This window comes from Pelobates fuscus, chromosome 6, assembly GCF_036172605.1.
Source record: "Pelobates fuscus isolate aPelFus1 chromosome 6, aPelFus1.pri, whole genome shotgun sequence".
Lineage (NCBI taxonomy): Eukaryota > Metazoa > Chordata > Amphibia > Anura > Pelobatidae > Pelobates > Pelobates fuscus.
Genome location: NC_086322.1, coordinates 293027821 through 293053832, shown reverse-complemented (window position 1 = coordinate 293053832; position 26012 = coordinate 293027821). Strand labels below are relative to the sequence as shown.

Below are 26012 nucleotides of genomic sequence, written 5' to 3'. Positions count from 1 at the left end.
TCTTCTGATGATGTCAGCAGACTGCTTGTTTTTCTGAGTCTAACAGCATGCAGACTTACATCCTAAGGCTTGAATACAGTAAGATTTTTACTATATTTATGGAGGCATGAGGGGCCCAGGGGGCTAGATGGTGGTTTTAACACTATAGGGTCAGGAATACATGTTTGTGTTCCTGACCCTAATGTGATCCTTTAAGGCAGCCAATGCATACCTTACAGATTCATGTTAACTTCTTTCCTATTCATTTACCTCACCTTTACTACGCCAAACATGCCCCCCTCTGCTTGTGCCCCAGTGCCTTGTCTCACCCACTCCTTCTGGCGGCTGTGTGTAGTGAAGTCATAGGTTGGGATTTTGACACTTTTTCCTTGTTTCAGCTTCTTCAATGTACTGATAATCAGTTCAAAATCAAAGGCATCCGGGTGGTCGAAGTTGAAATCGTTATTGGCAGCCTGAATCTGTTGCTCTTGTGTCAGTACCTGTGAGATTTAGGAAAAACTGAGCAAGTTAGAGTTTCAGAGCAAGTAGAACAAGGGCCTTTGATTACCACTTGAAAAAGCCCATTGTGGGTGAAACGCGTTATGGGTCTATTTTATTACTGTTTTTGTTAAAATAAAGGTTTTGGTCATTTTTACAACCAATATTTGTACCATATACCTTTTTTCTTTTGTTACCTGGCATCCAGTTTATCTTTCCAGTGAGGACCTCACAAAGTATCCCAGGTGGGGATTATACCACCTATGCTGATTACACTGAGCGGACTATCTGCTCAGGTAAATGGGAGTACAACCTATTTATTTTCACTCCTGGTTTAATTTATTTTATACAGGCAGTACTATCTTTGCACTTTTTTATTTTCACATATATCCTGCATATAAGACATCTGCTGGTCAATATCTTCCACCAATATCCCTGAAGTGGGGGATCAAATCCACTGCAAGCACTTTATACTAGAGCTGGTTTTAGCTCTATCACATGTGAGTAGGCCATTTGGATTTCTTTTTATTCAAGTTTTTATCTTATTTTATACATATTTCACTATTGGAGTTTTTTAATTCTCTCTTTTATATTTCTGGATTCTGAACACTTGGATGGTACACTAACCTGAAGATACAGGCAAACCCTTACAGACTTATCCATACTATTATATTTTATTCTGGACTTTTTGTTTGTTCATTTTTTTTTTTTTATTATAAATCTTTATTTGATTTTAGGCAAGAATAATTTACAAATATCTCATACCAAAATAAAAAAACAAAAAACAACAACAATAAATATCTAACATTCAATCTATACAATTACTTTTAACATACGCCATTCATACACAGAAAGAGTGGGATAAGGACACAGCATCCGTAGGATACATTATATAGATCTCTTATTCTTTACCATCTCAAAAATCGGAAGTGAATTAGTGAACTACTCATAGTCTTCTAGAATCTGTAAGCACTTTATTCCCATCTCATATTTCTGTACATTATCGTTCCCCCTATATATAACTATCTCATTCTTGATCTGAGACAACAGCTGTTTCTCCCAATGTTTACAATCAATTACCATATAATTTTTCCAGCTTCTTGCTATCAGAATCTTCCCTGCCATGAAAGAATTAATAGTTAAAAATTGTTGATATAATGATATATCAGGCCAGTGGAGATGTAGAAGCGCCGAAGTTGGAGATTGATCTATCAAAATTTTATCCCAGACATATAATCTTCTGAAAACCTCATCCCATGGTTTCTTAATTAATTTGCAACTCCACCGAATGTGGATAAAGCTTCCAATTTCACTCCCACATCTCCAACAAATGTCAGACTCATTATGATCAATTCTGTTTAGTCTACTTGGCACTAAATACCAACGATAGCATATTTTATAATGCGTCTCAAACAAAATCGTATTATGAATTATTATTTTTTTACCTTTAAAATCATATTACCCCAGATCGTGAAATCAATTTTTAAGTTCCATTCCTTTTCCCATCTTTTTATTTGTTTAGACATTATGTCCTTATCAAAGCATAGCAGTTAGCCATATTTTTCCTAGGACTTTCACTTCCAAAAATTTGCTTTATGAGACCACTGCTTGTTGTATTACCCTTATCAAGAGATTTCCCTACAAAAGACTTTATTCTTAGATACCAGAAGGCCTCTACTTGAGGAAGGCTAAATTCTTTAGACAGAGTTAAAAAAATCTTTCATTTTATCCCTTATTATTATTATTATATCATCCATTGTTTGAATATTCCGATCTTTCCAGGAATCTATTTTTAAGTCGGGCATTAAAGCCTCCAATAATTCTATCTCCATAAAGCCAAAAATATTACCCAGAATTTTTAGTTTTCTCCTTATCGTAAACCAATTGTTAAATAAATGATTTAAAATTATATTTTTAACTTCCTTCCCAGTATTCTTGGGTTGCCAAAGATACTTAATTAGTTCCTTCCTATTCAATGATTGGGTCTCTAGTCCAAACCAGCCAGTTTTTTCAGAATCTCTTTTGCCCAATAACTGGGTATGGTATATAATAGTGGCTTCATAATGACTTATAATATTTGGGAAGTTTACCCCTCCTTGCCCTATAGTATTCATTAATTGGTCTAAACTAATCCAAGGCTTTTTCCCTTTCCAAATAAAATTCTTAAATAGCCTTTGTATTATCTCCAACCATGGTAAGGGAATTTTTAAGGGAACCATTCTAAAAAAAGTAGGTCCGTCTTGGAACTATATACGCATTTATTATGTTTATTCTTCCCATCCAACTAAAAAACAAATGATTCCACTTTTTAATGATATCCCAGTGGATTTCAAAAGCCTTGTAAAATTAAGCTCTACCATTTTTTCTATATTATCCGATATTAGTACTCCGAAGTATTCAAAGCTACCATTAGCATCCGTAAAACCATATGTCTTTATAAATTCATTCTTCCACTCTTTAATACAATTTTTAAACATCACTATTGTTTTTTCTGTATTTATCTTATAATTTGAAATATTGCTGTATGCTTCTATTTCCATCATCAAATTATTGACCGATTTAGTAGGATCTGTAAGAGCCAGAATAGTGTCATCTGCATACATGCTAATTTTTAGATCTCTATCAGGGGTTGGTACCCCCCTAATATCAGGGTTCTCTCTTATTCTAATTGCAAGAGCTTCCATAGATAGAATATATAATATTGGTGACAACGGGCACCCTTGTCGGGTGCCATTTTTTTAATGGAAACCAATCTGAGCATAAGTCTATACCCACCACCCTCGCCATCGGATTTTGATAAACAGAACCTATCGCTGTCAACATCCGGCCATCTATACCCATTTCCTTCAAAACTCCCATCATAAATCCCCACCCGACCCTGTCAAAGGCCTTTTGTTTGTTCATTTTATATACACGATTTTATACTATCACAGGACAGTGTATATTCTGTTTTCTTTTATTTGTTTTACTTAAAGTTATTCTGATTCCCAAACCCTTGGCGCACCCTATTCTGTATTTCTATTATTCCTTTTGGGTTTTTAGGAGAGAGACTTACCCGTTTAGGTGTGCTGCCTTCCCTACACAAACACAGCGCTATTCCACTACTTGTTTTTCCGTTATGAATATTTCCTGGCTAACCATGGCAGCATTTAACATATGGGTTAGCTCCTCCCTCCAGCCAATAGGACAGGAAAAACAATTAAAGAATTCAATTATCCCTGAGGTATAAGAGATCCCAGAAGACTAGGTTCCTCAGTCTTTTTTTCCTGTCCTCCTAGCCAGACAGGACAGCTTGTATTTATTACAAGGATATTTTTTTTTTTTTATGCTCACCTGGCTATGTCCTTCAGCCTTACTCTATGTGAAGACCAGGTACATGCAACCCACCTCCTAGTAGCTGGGGACCCCTGGTAGCCAGAGTAGTTAGTGTTCCTCTGGCATCCTCCTGAGAGCTGCTGAATGCCTGTTCCTGCAGGTGAATCTTCATATTCTGGGGCCAGATTTCTGGTTTGGCGGACCAGGACGCCCGCACATGCACAATATTAAGTGGACGCGAGTAGCCCTTTGTTCGTCAGTATCAAAAATGGCGTCTCCGGGTGCTCGCGGCGTATCGCGCATGCGCGATTAAAGGCACAGCGCGCCTTTTCTATTTAAAGGGAAAAGTGCGGTTTAAATTTTGCGAAATTCAAATCCCTCAAGAAATACTTACTGCTCTCTGGGAATCAAGCTCCCTCTCTCTGCAGGTATTTATTTATTACTTTTTTCCCTTTCCAGGATACCTTTGGTATAAATGTTTTTTTTTCTGTTAAAATATCCTTTCCTCAATCTTTTTTTTTTCTCTCAGCCTGAACTTGTGTTCTTATAATGGATCACTCTCCCACTTCAGCTAAATCGGCGATTCTAGGTCATAGGTGAGCATTGATTTATGTATTTTTTCCATAATAAAAAGAGTGCAATAGAGGGTACAGTCTCTTGACTTCTGTAATTTCAGCCCTCAAGACCGGACAGGCCCTAGATCTCCTTCTAGGAGAAGGGATAAACCGGCAGCCTGCATTGGATGTGGCTCCAGACGTTTGGATAACTGCAGGCTATGCAAAAGAGGTTTGACTCGAGTTGCAGGAGAATCTGAATTCCAGCAGCCTCCACAAGCATCCACCTCTGCCCAGGATATAGCCTCATGGATAAAACTAGCAGTGGCGGAAGGCATTGCTGAATCACACAAAGGCAAACGTCCTAGATGTGAATATCCCCATGAAAATCACGATTCTTCAGACGAAGATTTCGGACAGGATTCAGGTTCCCTGAACTTTGAACAGATGTCTTCCAGTGATGAGGAATACTCCTGCCCCCTAGACTCTAAAGCAATAGAGCGTTTGATCTCTCTCGTGAGAAGAACACTGGAACTACCTGACGAGGTGCTAGAAACCTCAGCAGCGGACAAACACTTCGGGGATCTCAGTAAAAGGAAACCTTCATTTCCGGTACACAGGTCCATTAAGGATCTTATAAGTAATGAATGGAAGACTCCAGAAAAGAGACTTTCTTTGCAAAATCGTCTGCAAAAATTATACCTCATACGTGAGGAGGATTCCAGACTTTGGACCTCTAACCCAAAGGTTGATGCCTCAGTTAAGGTGGCTAAACGTTCTATTCTCCTGATAGATTCCAATGCTTCACTGAGAGACCCTATGGAGAAAAGAATTGATGCTGACATTTCAAAATGTTTTTTAGAAGCAGGTACTGGATGTCACCCTGCGGTTTCTATTTCTGCTATGTCCAGAGCTATGAGAGAATGGATCATGGACATAGAAGAGGATTTGGACAAAGGGGTCAGAAGACAACACATTGCAGATTCCTTAAGGGAAGTCAGACTAGCCAGTGAATGGCTCTTAGAAGCCTCTAAGGATATAATTAAAGTCATGTCGAAGGTTATGGCATTCTCGGTTGCAGCCAGACGTGCACTGTGGCTCAGATCATGGGGGGCTGATATGGCCTCAAAACATAACTTATGTTCCCTTCCTTTTTCGGGTGAGGTATTGTTTGGGAAACCCCTTGAAGAAGCCATCAAGAGAGCACTCGATGTCAAGCAGGTTCTGCTTCCGCAAGATAGACGTCCAAGAAGACCTCCTCTTGAACGTCGTTCATATAGGGAACACCCTTCCTATAGAGACAGTAAGGCTTATAGGCCAGGTCGTGAATACTACAGACCTAACTCCTGGAGAAGTGGTCAAACCAGCCTAACACCTCTTCCTTTCGTCCTTCCAAGCAATTCTGAAGGTTACTACGCCCAAACACCTTTGGTAGGAGGAAGACTTATGCATTTCCAAAGGGTTTGGGCAGAGATCCCAGACTTATGGGTGAAGTCCATAATTACAGTAGGCTATTCTCTGGAGTTTATGGACATTCCCCGATCAAGATTCATAAGGACCAGTTTGCCCCTGAATTCACAAAAAAGAAAAGCGTTAATTAAGTACACTGGAGATCTTCTACATCAAAGGGTCATTGTTCCTGTTCCAGACAGACAAATGTTTCAGGGCTTCTATTCCCCTCTCTTCCTAGTGAAGAAACCTGGAGGAAAGTGGAGACCCATTCTGGACTTACATCATCTCAATATTCACTTGAGGGTGAGAAAATTCAGGATGGAATCTCTTCGCTCTATCATACCGATGGTACGTCAAGGAGATTGGCTAATTTCAGTAGATCTGAAGGACGCTTACTTCCATGTGCCAATAGTTCATCACCACCAGAGATTCCTGACTCAAAAGACCATGCTTCTATTGGCATTGGTTTCAGCTAGAAGAATGGCGGACATAAGAGGTATTTCGGTAGAAGAACCTTATACCACTTTCTATCATGACAAGGTCGTTCTCCGTCCCAGACCGGAATTTCTGCCTAAGGTGGTCTCTCCTTTCCACCTGAACCAAGAGATCATTCTTCCAGTCTACTTTCAGAATCCGTCGGACGAGATGGAAGAAAAGTGTCACATGCTGGACCTTAAGAGGTGTCTTCTGATTTACATTCAACGGTCTAAGGCATGGAGGAAGTCTCCTCAACTCTTCATTGTCCCTGGGGGCTCCCATAAGGGCGAAGCGGCCTCTGTTTCTACTCTCCGTTCCTGGACTGTCTCCATTATTTCAAGGGCTTATAAGGTCCGAGGAGCTCCCGTTCCAAAGAATATAAGGGCACACTCTACCAGGTCGATTGCCACTTCATGGGCTGCAGAGTCTGGAGTATCACCAGAGAGCATTTCCAGAGCTGCTAATTGGTCTTCTATTGGGACGTTTATTAGTCATTACAAACTGGATGTTTCTTCAGATTCTAGTCTGCAATTTGGCCTTTCGGTCCTAAACTCTTGTGCTTCGCAAAGCAAATAAATATTTATGAGCATCTATTCCCTCCCTGTGGTATTTACTGCGTGGGTATTCCCCATATTTTAAATGCTGCCATGATTAGCCAGGAATAGGGAAAATGTATTCATACTTACCGTAATTTTCTTTTCCTGGCTATTTTTCATGGCAGCATTTGGGTTGCCCACCCATTTTTATTATGTCGGATCAGCTTGCTACTAGACTGAGGAACCTAGTCTTCTGGGATCTCTTATACCTCAGGGATAATTTAATTCTTTAATTGTTTTTCCTGTCCTATTGGCTGGAGGGAGGAGCTAACCCATATGTTAAATGCGGCCAGGAAAAATAGCCAGGAAAAGAAAATTACGGTAAGTATGAATACATTTTCCCTAGTAATGTAAGTTGGAATGAGACATATACAAGAGAGGTGTTCACTGTTTAATTAGAGTGCTCTTTAAATTCTGGTCATTTGCAGGGTTATTTACTTAAGGGAGGATTTCAGTGAATTCAACAATTAAGGTAAATATAGACGAACTAAAAAAATCTCTATGTCAATGATGCTTTCAGCTCAGCTACTTTGGCCTTAAATTTGAAATTTACTCTGAATTCTCACTTTAGTAAACAGTCCTGTGGGTACAATAGACCTTTTCGTTCTTGCTCTAAGCTTCAAAAGATCCGTTGCGTCTTTGAATGTAATAAAACGACAAATGAAGTTTCCGCAGTGCTCTAGGTTACGGCATTGCACTGATTGGACTTGTAAGATCAATGACGGCTACAAAATAGCCTTGAGAGACACACGTGGGAGGACAGCCATGTAAAAGGAAAAGACCGCCTTTAGATCTACAAATATACTCTCATTATAGTCTGTACTTATTTAGGACGGATTTTACCAGGGCCCATTGTATAGTGAGATATACTCCAAGATTTGAAGACAAGAGATACTTCATAAATGCAACATTCCAGTTCTAGAGCTTGTGCACAAACAGCAAGAACACATGAATTTGAAAACTTTTGACTATTTCTAAATGTGTTGCATTTACATGACAGAGCACAGAGCACACTGGTTCTAGGTCAGCTTTATATACAGCACAGAGCACACTGGTTATAGATCCAGTAAACATACCGTACAGAGCACACTGGTTATAGATCCAGTAAACATACCGTACAGAGCACACTGGTTCTAGATCCAGTATTTATGCCGTACAAAGCACACTGGTTCTAGATCCAGTATTTATGCCGTACAAAGCACACTGGTTCTAGATCCAGTATTTATGCCGTACAAAGCACACTGGTTCTAGATCCAGTATTTATGCCGTACAAAGCACACTGGTTCTAGATCCAGTATTTATGCCGTACAAAGCACACTGGTTCTAGATCCAGTATTTATGCCGTACAAAGCACACTGGTTCTAGATCCAGTATTTATGCCGTACAAAGCACACTGGTTCTAGATCCCGTATTTATGCCGTACAAAGCACACTGGTTCTAGATCCCGTATTTATGCCGTACAAAGCACACTGGTTCTAGATCCAGTATTTATGCCATACAAAGCACACACTGGTTCTAGATCTAGTATTTATGCCGTACAAAGCACACTGGTTCTAGATCTAGTATTTATGCCGTACAAAGCACACTGGTTCTAGATCTAGTAAACATACCATACAGAGCACACTGATTCTAGATCCAGTATACATACCGTACAGAACACACAGAGTCTAGATCCAGTATACATACCGTACAGAACACACAGAGTCTAGATCCATGCAGATACAGCATAGAACAAACAGTGACAGCTCAACATACTTTGTAGAAGGCATCCATCGACAGGAGAACCACCCAGGGCACATCTAGAGCTTCAATAATCATTCTGGCAACTGTCGTTTTACCGGATGCACTGCCACCTCCCAGCCCTGAAATACAGAAGGAGACATATCAGGTTTATAAAAGCAATGGAGACACACAGCACCATAACTTGGGAGCAAACTGATTTACCTTGACATAGAAATTACTTTTCTGTGGCCTCTGATTTGGTATTCCTCGAGGCAGAGCTTAGATTATGTGTCCAGAGCCACAAATGCAGAGACGTGTTCACCTGCATGGCAGAATCACGCACGAACACACACTGCACATCCTCCAATCCCGCATCACTTCTACATTATCAATTGCCTCATTGCCATGCACACAGATAAAGTATTAAATCAGAGACTATAGAAAACGGTTGTTTTTACTATAGAGTTAGAAAGGGATATAAGCAGTGTTGGCAAAGTATCTTGGTAGTTGTAGTTCTCTCTCTACTGGGGGTCTACCTTCTGGTAAACCCAAATAGATGGAGACTGACCGAAGTAGGAAAATTATAAAAAAAAAAAAAAAAAAAAATCACAGTGAATTCAGATTCAATACACAGCTTGTGTCACCTGTGACTCATTCAAGAAATCGAAACGCTTCCCAAGAGATGTGGTGCGGCAGCGTACTCTATCCCGCTAGGTAAAGTCTATGCGCTGTGGATCACCTCACTAATGACAGCAAGTGTCGCTCAGACAAAAGACTGACAGTGAGCTGCTAATTAACGGGAATCGAAGAGAGAGAGAGAGAGAGAACACACAGTCATCTGTATGTATAATCATACACAAGAGAGAAAGAGAGGGATAAACCATACACGTGCGAGAGGAGAAGAGACCGTATAGTCAATTTATTTCTAGAATTTCAAATTCTATGCTAGCCAACTTTAAAAGATACTAGCCACTGTAAGCCTGGAGGGTCCATGGCACTCACACCAGAGCTAATTTTCACTCACCAAAGGGTAATGGAGAGAGAAAAAAAAGATACTGAATAAACCCCACTGAGATGAAGAATGGATTGAGGGCAGTATCAAGCAGTCAGCCCTTGGTAAGGCTGTCTGAGAGTGATAGGTGTTGTAGAAAAGGTACGAACCATATCAATTCAGTGAACGCAGTATTTATCATATGCTCACCAATAACAAAGGCCTCCTTGGATTGGGTTCCATGCTCATTATACCAAGGTGGACGGCCAGCGGTGTATATGGTCCTTTTGCTAGTCCTCAGTAGGGGAGGTTCCGACTTGCTCTGGCTGGTTGTCCGTCTGCGTGGGCTGCGTACAGAGCTGGCTGGGGGCAACAGGCTGTGGGTGGCATCTGGGCTGTTGGCAATAGGGGTGAAAGAGAAGTAAAATGAAAAGGAGTGAGACAAACACTTAATATACAGTCTTTCTTGCTTGGCGCATGCATTAAGGTCATAGTTCCGTGGAGTTGGGTGGCAAGTTGCAGTGTAATGCCACTCATGAGATTTACAGGCAAGGGGTGAGAGAGCTTTATTATGTAAATGGGTAACTAAATCCAAGACTTTGTCTTATCGTCCAAAAACTGTCTAGGTCTGTAACAAGACTGCCAGTGACGGCTTGGAGAAAGGACGGACATAGATTGCCCACAACAGCCTGGGGAACAGTGAAAGAGCTTCGAGGGAAGTATCACATGGGATCTTACAAAGAATAACATCTGTAATGCGAGCCTGGGAATAACAGGGAGAAGGAAAGACAGTACACCCTTATGGATCAATTAATCAGTGACACACAGACTGCAATTCTAGGACAGGATGAGTGCAGCCAAATGATACCTGGATCACTCCTGGGACAGGGGTGCAGTGTGAGAGCAGCTCAGGTAAGTGTGAGAGTGGAACTCACCTACATTCCTCCCCCAGGGTCCACCTGCCTGTCACCCCCAAGCCTGGATGCAGAAAGAGGCTCATCCAAACTAAATAGTGCCTCCCCCTCTGCACGGGGATTAGGTTCCAGTCTGATATTAATAGCGTGGACGTTATAAAAATGGAAACATGTCAGTGTTGTGTGAAACGCAACCAATCACAACAAACACATCTTGTCCCAGGACACGTCTGTCTGATCACATATACTATCACAACACATGACTGATCATAGGATACATGTCTGATCTAGGGATACATAGTCTACAACACACATCCTATAACTGCACTGATTATCACACATATCAAATAAAATCACCATATCCATTATATACAATTATTTTACTCTAGTTTTGATTATTTAATCGATCAACATGCTGTTGGCAAGTACATTACCAGATAAGGTTCAATCACTGCATTAGGAGGACATTTGTGACCACTGAAAAGGGTGAAATAGGAGTCTGCAGCTCCCCAACCTTGCCTCTCAACCTCCCACAACGTCATTGAGGAGGCATGGCGTTTTTCCAGTGATGAGGCTCCCATGCACGCTTACCCCTCTGCCCCCCACTAGGTCATGGTTAAAGCATAATTCACTCTGCCAATTCTCCAATCCAATGCTCCTCATCGATATTGGGGAGCTGTTGGGAATCCGCTCAAAACACCGTGCGCGCATTCAGTGATTTCCTAGGAGCTGCTGTGGAAGGTGACTGAGTTTTATTTGGTCTGTACATTAAAAGCACCCTTTATGAATGTTTTACATTGTAGGGTTAAAATGACAGGACCAATAAACCGAGACCAGAGATGAAGCAGTCTGGGTGAATTTAGTGGTCCTTTAAGGTCGCAAGATTTCCCATGTATTCCTGGACATGGATCATTTCTTAAAGGGACACTATAGTCACCAGAACAACAACAGCATAATGTTCTGGTGAGTATAGACTGTCCCTGCTGACTTTTTAATGTAAATACGCACTGCTCCTCAACCTTTTCTCACCCAAGGCACACCAAAGTTCTTCCCAGAATTCCACGACACACCACAAGTTTGCCCGTTAAAGAGATGCAAAGTCAGGTGTAACGGATCCACTGGCACCCCGACTGGGTACCTCCGTTGAAAGATGCTCCTAGCGCTTCCAGAGGACTCCAAGCACTCCACCAGACACCATAAGCACCGCAGGCTGCAGCTATCTCCCTTCAGAACGAAGCAGGAACAAGCTCTTACAAGAGCTCAGTGATTATAGCAAGGGAATATGCCTAGCATAGCAATCCCTTGTAGCAGATTCCCCCAATAAGAGACAGGACTCAAGTTGAGGGTAAAAATAGAACTCTCTGGCTGCTAGCTTGCAGCCCTTTTTATTAGGTGCTCCCATGAAGGGGAGGGACACACAGTAACGTACATTAACCAATCACACAATAGTTACATCCCACACATAGCCCTCCCCTCTACCTGTAAACTAATTATCTGTACACACAGGAAATACAATGATCCTAGGTAGGGAAAATACAGTTTTTACACAACATTCATAACTCCCAAAATATACATCACATTCGCATAAAAATACATATACACAATCAATCCATTCGGGGGAACAACATACTCAAAAATCATACGAATTGGACCAGGGGTTCAAAAGTTAGTACAAATGTGCATTTGACCTTCTGGAAGCATGGTTTTTAGAAGCTCAAAATATTTCCCCAGAATCCTCTATCCTGGAGACAATGGAGAAGCTGATTTAATTATATCCAGGGACAAACACAGCCTCCATTAAGCACATGTTACCAGCAACCACCAAAAGACATAAAAATACATAACTCCTGTTATACTAAACAGAACCCCCACATTCAACCCATCCCCAGATGGCTTGGATCTGAGCGCTCAACATATCCAAACAGCGTTTAGATGCCACAAACACAGTTCAAACGCCATGGGGTTTAAGTTTCGTATGGGCTGATGAGAGGGCCCATAATCCTGGGGCAGCCCAATAACCCACAGTATGCCCAAATACCGTGCATAAAGGGCCAAATCGCCCAGGGACCGTAGTCACAGGGTAAGAGGCGGGCAAGCAGCCCCCTCCAAACCACAGTGGCGAAGTGGCTTTCGCTACATCAGGTATCCAATAATAAATCACAGTAGGTACCAATTAATAAATATCACAGTATGTTGGCCTGTTAATGAGCACACTACTGTACTATTTATTAACAGGCATACTTGCTAAGGGGGGTCTGTGACAGAGTGGGTAAAGGCGTATCTGTGGATGGGTAAGTGTGACAGGGCGAGAGGGGTGAATGAGAAAAAGGGGGGATGAGAGTGAGGGAGTTTGACAGGTCGGGGGGAGGAGGGTTAATGTGACAGTTGTGTGGCATGGTTGTTACAGGGTTCGGATAAATGTGGCATGGCTGGAGGAGGGAGTTTGACAGGTCGGGGGGAGGAGGGTTAATGTGACAGTTGTGTGGCATGGTTGTTACAGGGTTCGGATAAATGTGGCATGGCTGGAGGAGGGAGTGTGACAGGGCGAGGGGAGGAGGGTTAATGTGACAGTTGTGTGGCATGGTTGTTACAGGGTTCAGATAAATGTGGCATGGCTGGAGGAGGGAGTGTGATAGGGCGAGAGGTGGTTAGCGTGACATTAGGTGCGTTTATGTGACACGGTAAGTGGCATGGTTGGGGTGAGTGTGGAGGGGTGAGTGTGACAGAGTGATGGAGGATAAGAGTGACAGGATTGGGGGTGAGTGTGACAGTGCGAGAGAAAGTGAGTGTTACGGGATTAGAGAGGTTTAATGTGAGTGTGGCACGGTGAATGGGGTTGACTGTGTGTGGGGGTGACAGTGTGTGGAGTGTTGGGTGACAGTGTGACCAGCCTGCTCACACAATACTTTTTTTTGCAGTAATCTATTCCCTGGTGATCCTATGGGCTTCCACCCTGGTGGTCCGGTGGGCTAACTCTCCAGTCTGTGGAGGTCACGCGACCTCCAGCACTGGAGGTTTCACAGTGTTGTCATGGTAACCAGCAGCAACGCTCTGATAGGCTGGAGCTCGCTGACAGATACTTCAGTCTACAGCTCTACACCTGGAGGAGCTGGAGATCTAACCCTGCGCTGGGCTCTCCCTTCCCCGTGGCAACTCCCCTCTTCGTAACCACGCTGCGGCACACCGGTTGTGGAACACTGCTCTACAGCGTAGTTTCTCAACCGTTGGTGCGCATACTCCCTGGAGGTACGCCAATAGGTGGTCAACTGGCCACCACAGCGCCCCCCAAGAGAAGGCTGGCTGGGGAAGAATGGAGGTAGAAGCGTCATGATCTTCCAGCACTGCTCCATTGCGCATCCAGTGGTGATGCAGAATTATGATATCACTTCGGCCACAGCATCACTAAACAGCGCGCAGGGGAGCAGAGCATGAAGACTACACAAGCGTCACACTGAACCTCAGGGAAAGGATCCACTCCAGCTTTCCAAAAAGGTAGGGAGGCTGGGTGGACTTAAATAAAAATAATTTGTGAGTGTGTCAAATACATAATTGTGTTTAGCAGTGTCCTCTGAGTGTATATGTGCATGTGTGTCAGTATCCTCCGTGTGTAACTATTATGTGTATATTATATTTTTATTTTGTGACTTTTACCCTTCAGATTCTGCACTGTAGTTTATGGGATAAAATTAACCAGAATGAGAGCACATGCCTGGTGCTTTGTTCTTTGTGAGGAGGATTCTGCTTGTAGTCCCAGGCAGACCCACTAAAAAGTGCACCTGACACTTACAAGTTTTTTTTCCTTTCAAATAGAGTTTTTATTGAATTTGAAAGTGTTCAAATGTTCATAAAGAAATCAGGAGAACATACGGTACATATAACAATAAGCATTAGAAATACTTTTAATAAATCCATGGCAGTACAATAGTGAACTGATTTTTTTCCAGTAGCACCTTTGACAGTGCAGGGAGAGACAGAGGGGGGGTCTGGTGGTGCTGGGAGAGACAGGGGGGGGGGGGGGGGATCTGGTGGTGGAGGGAGAGACAGAGGGGGTGTACGTCTGGTGGTGGAGGGAGAGACAGGGGGGGGTCTGGTGGTGGAGGGAGAGACAGGGGGAGACGGGGGTCTGGTGGTGGAGGGAGAGACAGAAGGGGGAGTCTGGTGGGGCAGGGAGAGACAGAGGGGGGGTCTGGTGGTGGAGGGAGAGACAGAGGGGGGTCTGGTGGTGGAGGGAGAGAAAGAAGGGGGTCTGGTGGGGCAGGAGAGACAGAGGGGGGTCTGGTGGGGCAGGGAGAGACAGAAGGGGGGGTCTGGTGGGGCAGGGAGAGACAGAGGGGGGGTCTGGTGGTGGAGGGAGAGAAAGAAGGGGGTCTGGTGGGGCAGGAGAGACAGAGGGGGGGTCTGGTGGGGCAGGGAGAGACAGAAGGGGGGGTCTGGTGGGGCAGGGAGAGACAGAAGGGGGGGTCTGCTGGTGGAGGGAGAGACAGAAGGGGGGGTCTGGTGGGGCAGGGAGAGACAGAAGGGGGGGTCTGCTGGTGGAGGGAGAGACAGAAGGGGGGGTCTGGTTGGGCAGGGAGAGACAGGGGGGGTCGAACACTTGCTGGGGGTGAAACTTCCCATCATGCAGTGCGGTAATGCTGTCACCATGTATAGTTACACGGAGTATGTCCTGTCTGTCACCGAGTACGAACTCCACATCCTGTACTTGCCCTGTTTCCATGGTGACTATGTCATAGCAGCCCGGTTTCCATGGTGACCGGTTTTCTCTCTCCCCGGCGTTCTAGCTCACCTTGCATTGCCCCCGGGTTCCTTTCCGGGCCGGGCCCGCTCGGGCTCCGCCATTCCCTGGGCCGCGGCAGGGGGAGGGAGGGGGTGTCGGGGGCTGTAATTTCTTTCACTTTCACGGCAACAAACAAACTACAACTTCCGGCAACCTCTGCAGGCCCACCCGGGGAATGCCGGGAAATGGAGTCTAAAACACCAACCTCCCCAGTTTATTTAGCTGTAAGCGTCAACAAACTAAACTACAACTCCCAGCACACTTGTAAAAATAAACTACAACACCCGGCATCCTTCGCGGGAATAGCCCTGCCATGGAATAGAGCACAGTGCTGCTCCTTTATAACATGTCTAGAGGTGTATGCATGGCTTTGTACATTGACTTCATAGTCATAGAGTTATTATTTATAATATACTTTAATTATTTTATGCTGGGTTGAATTCACTGTACACAATTTGCATGGGGTTGACAGTGATCCAAATGGTGTCTTTACTTTTGTTTTTCTGTTGTATACTCAATGACAGACTTTGTCATTCCAGATGTTTGTTAAAGGGACACTCAAAGGCCCAAATACAACAAAAGTAAAATTAGCAAAACACATTATTTAGTAGATATGTAGATAGGTATTGTTCCAAATGGGGCATGTGTGCTTTCTCTTTATGTTTGTAAACGCTTGATGGAGGATGCTTCTTTGTGCTGTGTGGTTACCGAATGCTGAAACATTCAGGGCTTTTCTCTCAAGTCAGAATTTCAAGTACATTTCAATTGTAACTTCAAAATAGACAAACTGAAAAAAAAATTCTCAAAGTTATTTTTGGTTTGGTATTTTTTCCGCTACTCTGACTTTTAAATTCACTTTAAATTCTCAGTTTAGTAAATAAGCCCGGAGGTCTCTCTTGCCGCAGGTCACAATCTTTCTCTGGCGGTGGGGGGACCTGATGCACATGCGCGATGAGCTCCTTACACTCATTAGCCTTTCCGCATAGGTAAGCATTGAAGCAATGATTTCCTATGGGGATTTTGAGAAGGCTGGGTGTCCTCCAAACTCCTCGAAACTGCATGGAGCGCCTCTAGTGACTGTCCCGCAATGTAAACATTGCAGTTTCTATAAAACTGCAATGTTTTACATTGTAGTACTAAGGAGGGGACAGGGACACTAGAGCTAGGGTTAACTCCACCTCTAACTCGTTAGAGGGACTTCCGGGCTGTAAAGCGACTTTTGGTCTCCTGACGCTGGACTTCCTCACACTATGCATGGGGACATACATGTCACCCAAAACCCCCATAGGATAGCACTGAACGATACTTACCTATAGGGAAATCCTAATATGAGCGTGGCCACTGCCTCGCATGTGCATTAGGTCTCCCCCGCCAGCTGACAAAACTATTACCAAACATACCAATAATATGTACTCAAATAAAGCATGGAAATATTCCACGAATAGAAAAAACAAACCTTTGAAACGCCAGAGCCAAATAAATTAAAATGACATAAGTTTGTTTGACACAGTTTGTTTTCTGTAAATAGGTTTATTTTAATATTTTAGGAGCACATATTTCACCAGCTAACTTGATAGGAATAAACTGTAGATTTTTTTTAACAGTGTGCTACACACTTTTACCCTCGTTTACTGCAAACACAAAATTCTGATTAGATCAAAAAGAACAACCCCCCCACCCCCACCTCCCCCAAGACCCCATAACATTTATTATAGAATTGCACGTTTGCATATTAAGTGGAAGGCTGCGATGTACCACAGCCTGGGGATATTAGATTGTATACAGTCTTTTCTATGATATGGTTTGACAGTATGCTTTATAAAACTAACAAATGTGCAACAAATATACATTATAAATATTCATGTATTGATACTGTGCATGTAACTGCTAGTCAGTATTGCCACAAAACATATTTTAGCAGTTCTATCTTGGAGCAGCAAGGAAAGACCTTCACAACAACCAAACCCTGAATTTTGCATTGGCTAACTTTTGTAACTTCAGGGTGTGACTGTTGAAAACATTCTTTCCCTAACAGTTTCAGTGCTGATTTGCTTACAAAATAAATGCTTAGAGGAAAGGCGATTTACTGCTACATTTCTTCAACATCCCTCCTCTGAAATATAAAAATGTGCGGGTAAAACTATCTGGCCACAAGAGCTTACAATCTGACATGTATCTATAGGTTATTGTGTTACTATAAGTTAGTATGCTCATCTGTAAGATATGACAGCGATACTCATTTACTTGGACAGGAATGGGTGGGTAATTATAGGTACACCATCTCTGCATAACAAGGGTTAAATCAGCAGCTGACTTCAGATATAGAGAAAAGCAGAGTCTCTTAGGCAAGATCTGTATGTCTTTTTATACAATTGTTTGATTTTTAAGTGTAGATATTAGAGTGTAGGCTTCTGTGGTTGTAAACAAAGGGAGACATGATACAGTAAAATGGATAAAAGCCAGGCATGTATATTTACTAGGAATGTGCGTATGTGTGCAGCAAGCAGTATTTCTGGGAGTTCCTCTGATTTGCAAGTGCGATAAGTTGCGTGGAGATACATTTTTATCCAAAGTGACTTGGGCAACAGGAGCCATTTTGACTGGATTCATTCACACGAAGTATGTTAAACCATTGCATTGTGCTCTGTTTTTTGACCTGCGTTTCCCAGAATTTTCCACCAGTCAGTGACTGGCAGAGAATTCTGGGTAATGAAGACTAACAAAAAATGGATTGTCCTGTCTGGTCTCCCACGGTCTATGCTTTAACCAAACTATTCACTGTGTAGAAACATATATACTTGAAGTGTCATTCACGTTTAAGGTGCTCACATTAAACTTTAGGTTATTGCCTTTGCCCTCATGTTTTAAGGTCACATAAAGCATACCACGGTAGACATGTCCACTGATCACTGTACACAGGACCGTCCACATCAAAGTAATCCATTCTCAGACCTAATGATCGATTATTGTCCACTTGACCAAGTAAGAGGTTATAGTTGGTCCAAAAGATGCAGCTGATGCTCAGGAGCATTTGACTGAAACATATATGTGTTGTGTTGGTTGTAAGTATTGTAGGCTCCTGGATGTCTGATCTGAAGTTCTGGCCAAATAGGTATCACAGCCAGCTGTGTTATTTTTGTCCTCTGGTTGGGAAGCCCTTCCTCGATGTTCCCTTGAAACTCAAGCTATGAGCATGTCCAGCAGGTTTACTCGTTAGTTTCATGGGGTTAGTTTTTATTACAAGGGGTAGTTCTTTAGTTAGGGTTGCTGTGGGGGCTGTGATGGCTGCAGGGGGTCTCCTCTTTAGATTTTTGCCCATTGTTACTGCTTCAGACTCGGTGTCAGGAAAATTCAACGTTGCTTTTCTTTTGGGGGTTGAAGAGACTGAAGAAACTCGGAACCAGTTCTAGGGAGACAAATGGTGGTGTGGTTAATTAACCATATTTCGAAGATTTGGTGCCTATTGAGTAAACAATAGTGGTTGCAGGACTCTGTGGGAATAGTATTTGTAATAGCTGCAATGTGAATTCACAAAGTAGCAATATTAGGTAAACAAATGTATCAGCTACTTGTATCTTTTCTTCCCATATAAGGGCAAGAAAAATAAAAAAAATAGCTGAGTAGAAATAATCTAGTAAAGGTTCTGTCATATACATAAGCCAATACACTAGGGCAGGGGTAGGCAACCTACGGCACTAGTGCCATGCACGGCACTCGAGGTGTCTTTGCACGGCACTCAAGGCTGCTAGAGCCAAACAGGCTCTGGCCTATCAGGAGTCTCAGTGAAACTTCAGATATCTGCTAATATGAAAAGGTGGTGAAGGAAAATCCTCAATGTATGCACTGCAGCACATAGAGTAAGTGATCTCAGATCAGTTCCTCCTAGCACTTGTGAATGGGAATCCACACTGTAGTAGAGCAGCCTGCAGCTACTGTTGCAGCTCCTGTCCTTGACCTGTACCTGGCCAGCCTGGTCTCCACTGGAACCCAGGGAAGTCACCCACACTGCTAAATATACACAGACCTGCAGAGTAAGCCTCCCCTCATACAAATAATATGAACAGCCCACACACAAACATACACACAATCCCCACTAACGCAACACAATCCACATACATGCACACAATCCCACATGCAGCCTCTCACATGCAATACCCCAAACAGCCCCCACACACTACTAAACACACAATGTGACATATCCATCCACACATAATTCCACAAGCAGCCCTCATACACAGCCCACATTCATATGTATCATACACGATACCATAAACTACTAATGAACATATACAATATAATAGCTCATATACGCACAAATACAAGGATACAAAGCAATTACAGTAAAAATAACACAAGCAGAATACGGCAGCACACACACCTAAATTGAAAAAAAATAGGATCGGCACGCTACGGGACATCACAATCCTATATCGGCACAGTGCTGCTAAAAGGTTGACTACCCCTGCACTAGGGAATAAGTAGAATAAATGGGAGAAATATATTATCCCACTGTAGTAGAAATTTGTAAAATGCTATGTCATTTATATTTTGCAGCTGACAGATTGCAGCTGACAGATTGCAGGACCTCTCACGGGCGGCTCCTCTCCTATGGAATAACTTGCCTACTGCCATCAGACTCTCCCCTAGTCTTCAATCATTTAAGAAGGGCCTTAAAACCCATCTCTTCAGCAAAGCGTATGGCCTCCCAGAGTAATCTCTCCCTTACAACCTGTCTCTTGCTCTCCTATGGGATAGTGCTTTGCTCTCTCCTCCAGCTCTGCTTCACTCCTACTTGATATTTCCTATCCTAATGTTTCTAATACCCCACCTCCTATAGACTGTAAGCTCATTTGAGCAGGGTCCTCTTCAACCTATTATTCCTGTAAGTTTTCTTGTAATTGTCTTATTTATTGTTACATCCCCCCTCTCAAAATATTGTAAAGCGCTACGGAATCTGTTGGCGCTATATAAATGGCAATAATAATAATAATAATAATAATAATAATAGTGTATTGCCCTTATATGGGAAGAAAAGATAAAAGTAGCGGATACGTTTGTTTACCTAATATTGCTACTTTGTGAATTCACATTGCAGCTATTGATACAAATACTATTCCCACAGAGTCCTGCAACCACTATTGTTTACTCAATATGCACCAAATCTTTACATTTCTAACCGCAGGTGGCGGCTATCTCTGCAGTGACATAGTGGTTATAGTACCCATATCGGGTCTCACTGTTTAAACTTTAGTAGCTACTCATCAGTGTGTGCTGGTGCTTATCTATGAAGTTACCTGTGAAATTAACCATATTACACCTAGATATACAAACTGGATTTTTACCTGATCTTCTAATACACTTCTAAGGATATTATTGAGCCTAGAGGTAATCGTGGGAATTTTTACCAGGTTCCATTTTGTTCCACAGACTTTTTAGTGTCATCGATAGGATTTGGTGTTGTGGCTGGGTGTCCCCACCCCTACCAATAATATACTGATATATTTATATTTGCAAATTTCATATAGGCATTGCGCTCTTAATTGTTATATTAATTAAAGTCTACATTTTTATAGTACTGCTAGGTAAATTCTTACAAGAGCAACACATTGCCACCATCAACTTCTGTTTTCTACTGCTAGTTCCTCTCTTTCTTCTGCTATGTAACATCTATACACTGTAAAAGCAAATTCACAGATTAATACTTCTCTAATCTGATCTTTCTTTATGGAACTTTGAGCATATCGAGGGGCGGGCAGGGCGAGTCCATCCCGTCCACTGAATTTGGAGAAGGAAGTTTACTGGTATCTTGCGCCTGCATGAACCCAAGACACGATGGGCACTCACCTGTGAGTGTGTCTTCAGAATGTGATACTTCACTCCACTCTCTGAGCTGAATTCTTTCTGACACAGGAGACAGCGATACTTTCCCACCGAATGATTCCCCTGCCAATGGAGCAAAATGGCTGACACTTACAGGCATAATCAATGCTCACTCGGTCACAGACCTTAACTGACCTCACTCAGTCATGTGCATTTGGTTATCTAGAGTGATCACTAAATACGAGTACGTTTTTCCCAGTGGTATGGGATGGGTGGTCAAAATGTAGATCCCTGTCTTATATATAGCTACAAATTCCATGTTGCTTTACAAGCCTTAAGGCATGGCATCATGGGATCTGCAGTCCTACAACAGCTGGGGGGTAAGCTTTATGAGGACACTGAACAGACAATGTGTGCAGTGACCACCAATCACTCAAGACCAGGCCCGGACTGGCCATCGGGCACACCGGGCAAATGCCCGGTGGGCCGCGGTGGCCATGGGCCGAGGCCGGCAGGGGAAGGTCCCAGGATCTCCCCTGCCGGTCTATGCAGGGCCGGCACTATCCGAGCACCGGCCCCGCTGTTTTCAATCAAAGGGCCGGTGAGGAGATCAAAGATCTCCCTCACCGGCCCCCTTGGAAAGACATGCGGCTGTGGAGGGAGGGAGAGAACCCGGCGGAGCTCTATCTTGCAGCCCCGCGGGTTCCTCTCGCGAGAGCCGGCGCGTTGCCATGGCAACGACCGGATCTCACGAGAGTGAACTCTAGCCTCGCAGGCTAGAGTTCACTCACCCACTGGACCGCCAGGGAAGATACCAGCGTGCCGGTCCCCCCCTCTCACTCACCAGCGTCCCCCCCCCCCCACCTCCCAGGCTACAGGTAAGAAGGGAGGGGGGGACGGGGGACATAATGCTACATTTTATTTTACCCCCCCCAACACTCAATACCTTCTAACATTCACACACAGCACTCTCACTCCCATCACACACAGCACTCTCACTCCCATCACACACAGCACTCTCACTCCCATCACACACAGCACTCTCACTCCCATCACACACAGCACTCTCACTCCCATCACACACAGCACTCTCACTCCCATCACACACAGCACTCTCACACCCATCACAGCACTTTCACACTCAGCACTCACAAACATCATCCACAGCACTATCACACTCAGCACTCTCAGCATTCTCACACACATCACACTCAGGACTCACACACACATCACACTCAGCACTATCACAAAACACATCATACACAGCACTATCACTCCCATCACACACAGCACTCTCACTCCCATCACTCACTCCCATCACACTCAGCACTCACGCACATCATCCACAGCACTCTCACACACAGCACTCTCACACACATCACACTCAGCACTATCACAAAACACATCACACACACAGCACTCTCCCACACATCACACTCAGCACTATCACAAAACACATCACACACAGCACTCACACACACATAACACACAGCACTCTCACACATCATCCACAGCACTATCACACCCGGCACTCTCACACCCGGCACTCTCACACACAGCACCCTCAGCACTATCACACTCAGCACTCTCACACACATCACCCTCAGCACTCACACACATCATCCACAGCACTATCACACTCAGGACTCACACACATCACACTCAGCACTATCACAAAACACATCATACACAGCACTCTCACACACAGCACCCTCATACACAGCACCCTCACACACATCATACACAGCATCCATCATACACACATACTGCACCCCTCACATACACACAGAACCTCCCCAACACACTGCACCACACACATACACAATACTTCCAAATATATATATACACACACACACGCACACACACACTACATTCCTGACATACACACTCTGGATCCCCTATACACACACTAGATTCCTTGTAAGCAAACACATACTACACCCCTAAACACACACTCTCTACAAACACTACATCACATATACACACACACACACACACACACACACTATAGCCTGTATGCACACACTTGCTACATCCCCTATACACACATTCTCTACAGCCCCTAGCCACATATGCATTACATTACACCACAAACACAACACGACTAAAACCGACCTTATTACACAATACCACACCACAATCAGCTCACTCTATACACACACACACACAATCCCACAAGCAGGCTCCAAACACAGCACAATACTCTTTCCTGGCATTTTTGTCTCCTGGTATCCATTTATAGAGACACCAGAGACAAGTTGCAAGGAAACACAGTGCAAGCATGTTATTAAATTTGCTTGCACTGTGCAGAAACAATTCAGGGCTTTTTTCTCATGCTAGAGCTCTTTAGCAGAGCTCTGCGCATGGTCTGCCCTGGCCTGCACTTTGAGAAGGGGGCGTGTTTGTCGTTAGTGACGACAAAACATACCCTCTCTGCCCCACCCCTTCTTAGTGGGCCGCTGTGATAAAAAAATGCCTGGGCCGAATTTTTATCCCAGTCCGGCCCTGCTCAAGACAGCTGATTTATCCCTGTGAATCATGCAGTCTCAGAATACACACATTGAGTGCACACTCATTACCTTGCTACAGCTTGCTAGATGAGCCTTCAGTCCAGACACACTTGAGTATATCGCTTCGCAGCACTGCCAGTGGAAACAAAGTGCAAAGTGAATATTAGCATGTGTTACACGGTCTGTCTCTCTCATTAGCTCATTTTACATCAGTGGAACAGGCTGCATTTGAAGATCGCAATCACTTAATCACTTCAACTAGCCATGCATCACTAAAGCAACTATTGTGCCACTAGCTCCGTGTCACAAGCAGTTTGTCACTGTGATTATGTCTGTGTTACTGCAACCAGTTCTGTGTCATTAGCAATGTGTCACAGTGACTATGTCTGTGTCACTAGCATTGTGTCGCTGCACCTAGTTGCATGTAACAGTGTGTCACCATGACTATGTCTGTGTCAGTAGCATAAGCTGTCACAAGCAGTGTATCACTGTAACTATGTCACTAGCAGTGTGTCACTGTGACGAGTTTTGCCGCTAGCAGTGTGCCCCACGATTAGCTCTGTGCCACTATCAGTATGTCACTGTGACGAGCAGTAGATCATCTTTGCAAACTTTGTGTCACTAGCCGTGAAATCATGACTATGTCACACTAACACTCACGTTATTCGGACAGCAGATGAACCCGTTCTCCTTCACTCGCGTTTTCCAGCTTTCCAGGAGCTGGGGGTTAAAGGTCGGCAGACCGGGACGCAGGTAGTTCAGCTGTTACATGACACATGTGTCAGACTCTCATGTTACCCCCAGATATACCTGGCACCAAGGGGAGCATGGATTGTATACCAAAATGTTATATTTGATTTTTGTAATATCTGTATTTAACTAGCTGTATTAAACACAGTGACAAGAGTGTTAAATGAGATTATATGGGATTAAAAGGATAAAGGATTATGGAATCATCATAGGGGTACATCTATATCATCATTATCCTAACTGAATACCCCATTTGACATTAGATGGAGCTTCATTAATAGCTCTTTAACCCATCTTCATAATTTCTGATTTCTCTTTTGTTTACAACATTCCTCTCTTAGGGTATCTCACATCTCTGCCTTACCTGTAGACATCCTTTTAGCCCATCTTACCCTCTTACTGTCAGGAACCAGATCTTCTCTCATCCTTCTCCTCCCTCCCTCCTTGGAGAGTTCATCCTCTGCTATCTCCTGCAGGTGGAAGACCGCTAACTGGGCCGACTGGCGCCGGACTCTACCGCTGGGTGTTCGTTCAATATTCTCCAGTTCCCTTTCATCTTTTGCTGCTGCTGGCTTTGCAGGAGCCTGTAGAGCAGTTACGGAGAGCACACTGTAAAACCCTGCGTACATTTACTTTTCAACAACGTGAAATTGTAAAGGATTACTGTTGGTGTAAAATTATTCAGACGCGTACACTCCTAATTATTTTGAGAAAGAGCTCTGTCACACACTAGTGATAAGTATCAGACATGGTAGTACAATGCACTAGTGATTAGCATCAGGCAATGCTTTAACCTAGAAACTAGGTCAGATAGCCAAGTCACACACTAGTGATCAGAATCAGGCAGTGCCATGTCACACACTAGTGATCAGTATGAGGCAGTGCCAAGTCACACACTAGTGATCAGTATGAGGCAGTGCCAAGTCACACACTAGTGATCAGAATCAGGCAGTGCCATGTCACACATTAGTGATCAGTATCAGGCAGTGCCATGTCACACACTAGTGATCAGTATCAGGCAGTGCCATGTTACACACTAGTGATCAGAATCAGGCAGTGACAAGTCACACACTAATAATCAGTGTTAGGAAGGGCCGTGAAACACCACACTAGTGATCATTCTCAGGGGGGACTATTTCACACACTAGTAATCAGCATCAGGCAGTGCCATGCCACACACTAGTGATCAGTATCAGGCAGTGCCATGCCACACACTAGTGATCAGTATCAGTCAGTGCCATGCCACACACTAATGATCAGTATCAGTCAGTGCCATGTCACACACTAATGATCAGTATCAGTCAGTGCCATGTCACACACTAATGATCAGTATCAGTCAGTGCCATGTCACACACTAATGATCAGTATCAGTCAGTGCCATGTCACACACTAATGATCAGTATCAGTCAGTGCCATGTTACACACTAGTCATCAGAATCAGGCAGTGACAAGTCACACACTAATAATCAGTGTTAGGAAGGGTCGTGAAACACCACACTACTGATCATTCTCAGGGGGGACTATGTCACACACTAGTGATCTGTATCAGGCACAGCTGTGTAACACACTAGTTGTTAAGATCAAGTGGTTGCTTGATTGTTTCACACAAGTGATTACGTTCACAAAGTTGGCCATGCCAATGATTTGTGGTCCTCAC

General features: G+C 43.6%; 2 protein-coding genes across 8 annotated transcripts in view; both read right to left on the bottom strand.

The window, feature by feature from the left end:
• Positions 1–15388, bottom strand: part of UCKL1 (uridine-cytidine kinase 1 like 1) — a 41565-nt gene extending 26177 nt beyond the window's left edge. For 2 of the 4 annotated variants that reach the window (XM_063459459.1, XM_063459458.1), the window contains exons 1-4: positions 10520–10617; positions 9795–9979; positions 8627–8733; positions 309–479 (exon numbers count right to left, since the gene is read on the bottom strand). In XM_063459459.1, the coding sequence (XP_063315529.1) occupies positions 309–479; positions 8627–8733; positions 9795–9979; positions 10520–10584 (528 nt within the window). In that variant the 5' untranslated portion in view covers positions 10585–10617. The other 2 variants (XM_063459460.1, XM_063459461.1) reach the window with 2 other exon arrangements.
• Positions 15389–16785: 1397 nt separating this feature from the next.
• ZNF512B (zinc finger protein 512B) overlaps positions 16786–26012 on the bottom strand; it is a 49117-nt gene continuing 39890 nt past the window's right edge. For all 4 annotated transcript variants that reach the window (XM_063459475.1, XM_063459476.1, XM_063459478.1 and 1 more), the window contains exons 13-17: positions 24748–24939; positions 24266–24367; positions 23675–23737; positions 21120–21218; positions 16786–18681 (exon numbers count right to left, since the gene is read on the bottom strand). In XM_063459475.1, coding sequence (XP_063315545.1) covers positions 18406–18681; positions 21120–21218; positions 23675–23737; positions 24266–24367; positions 24748–24939 — 732 coding nt within the window. In that variant the 3' untranslated portion in view covers positions 16786–18405. The remainder of the gene's footprint in view (positions 18682–21119; positions 21219–23674; positions 23738–24265; positions 24368–24747; positions 24940–26012) is intronic.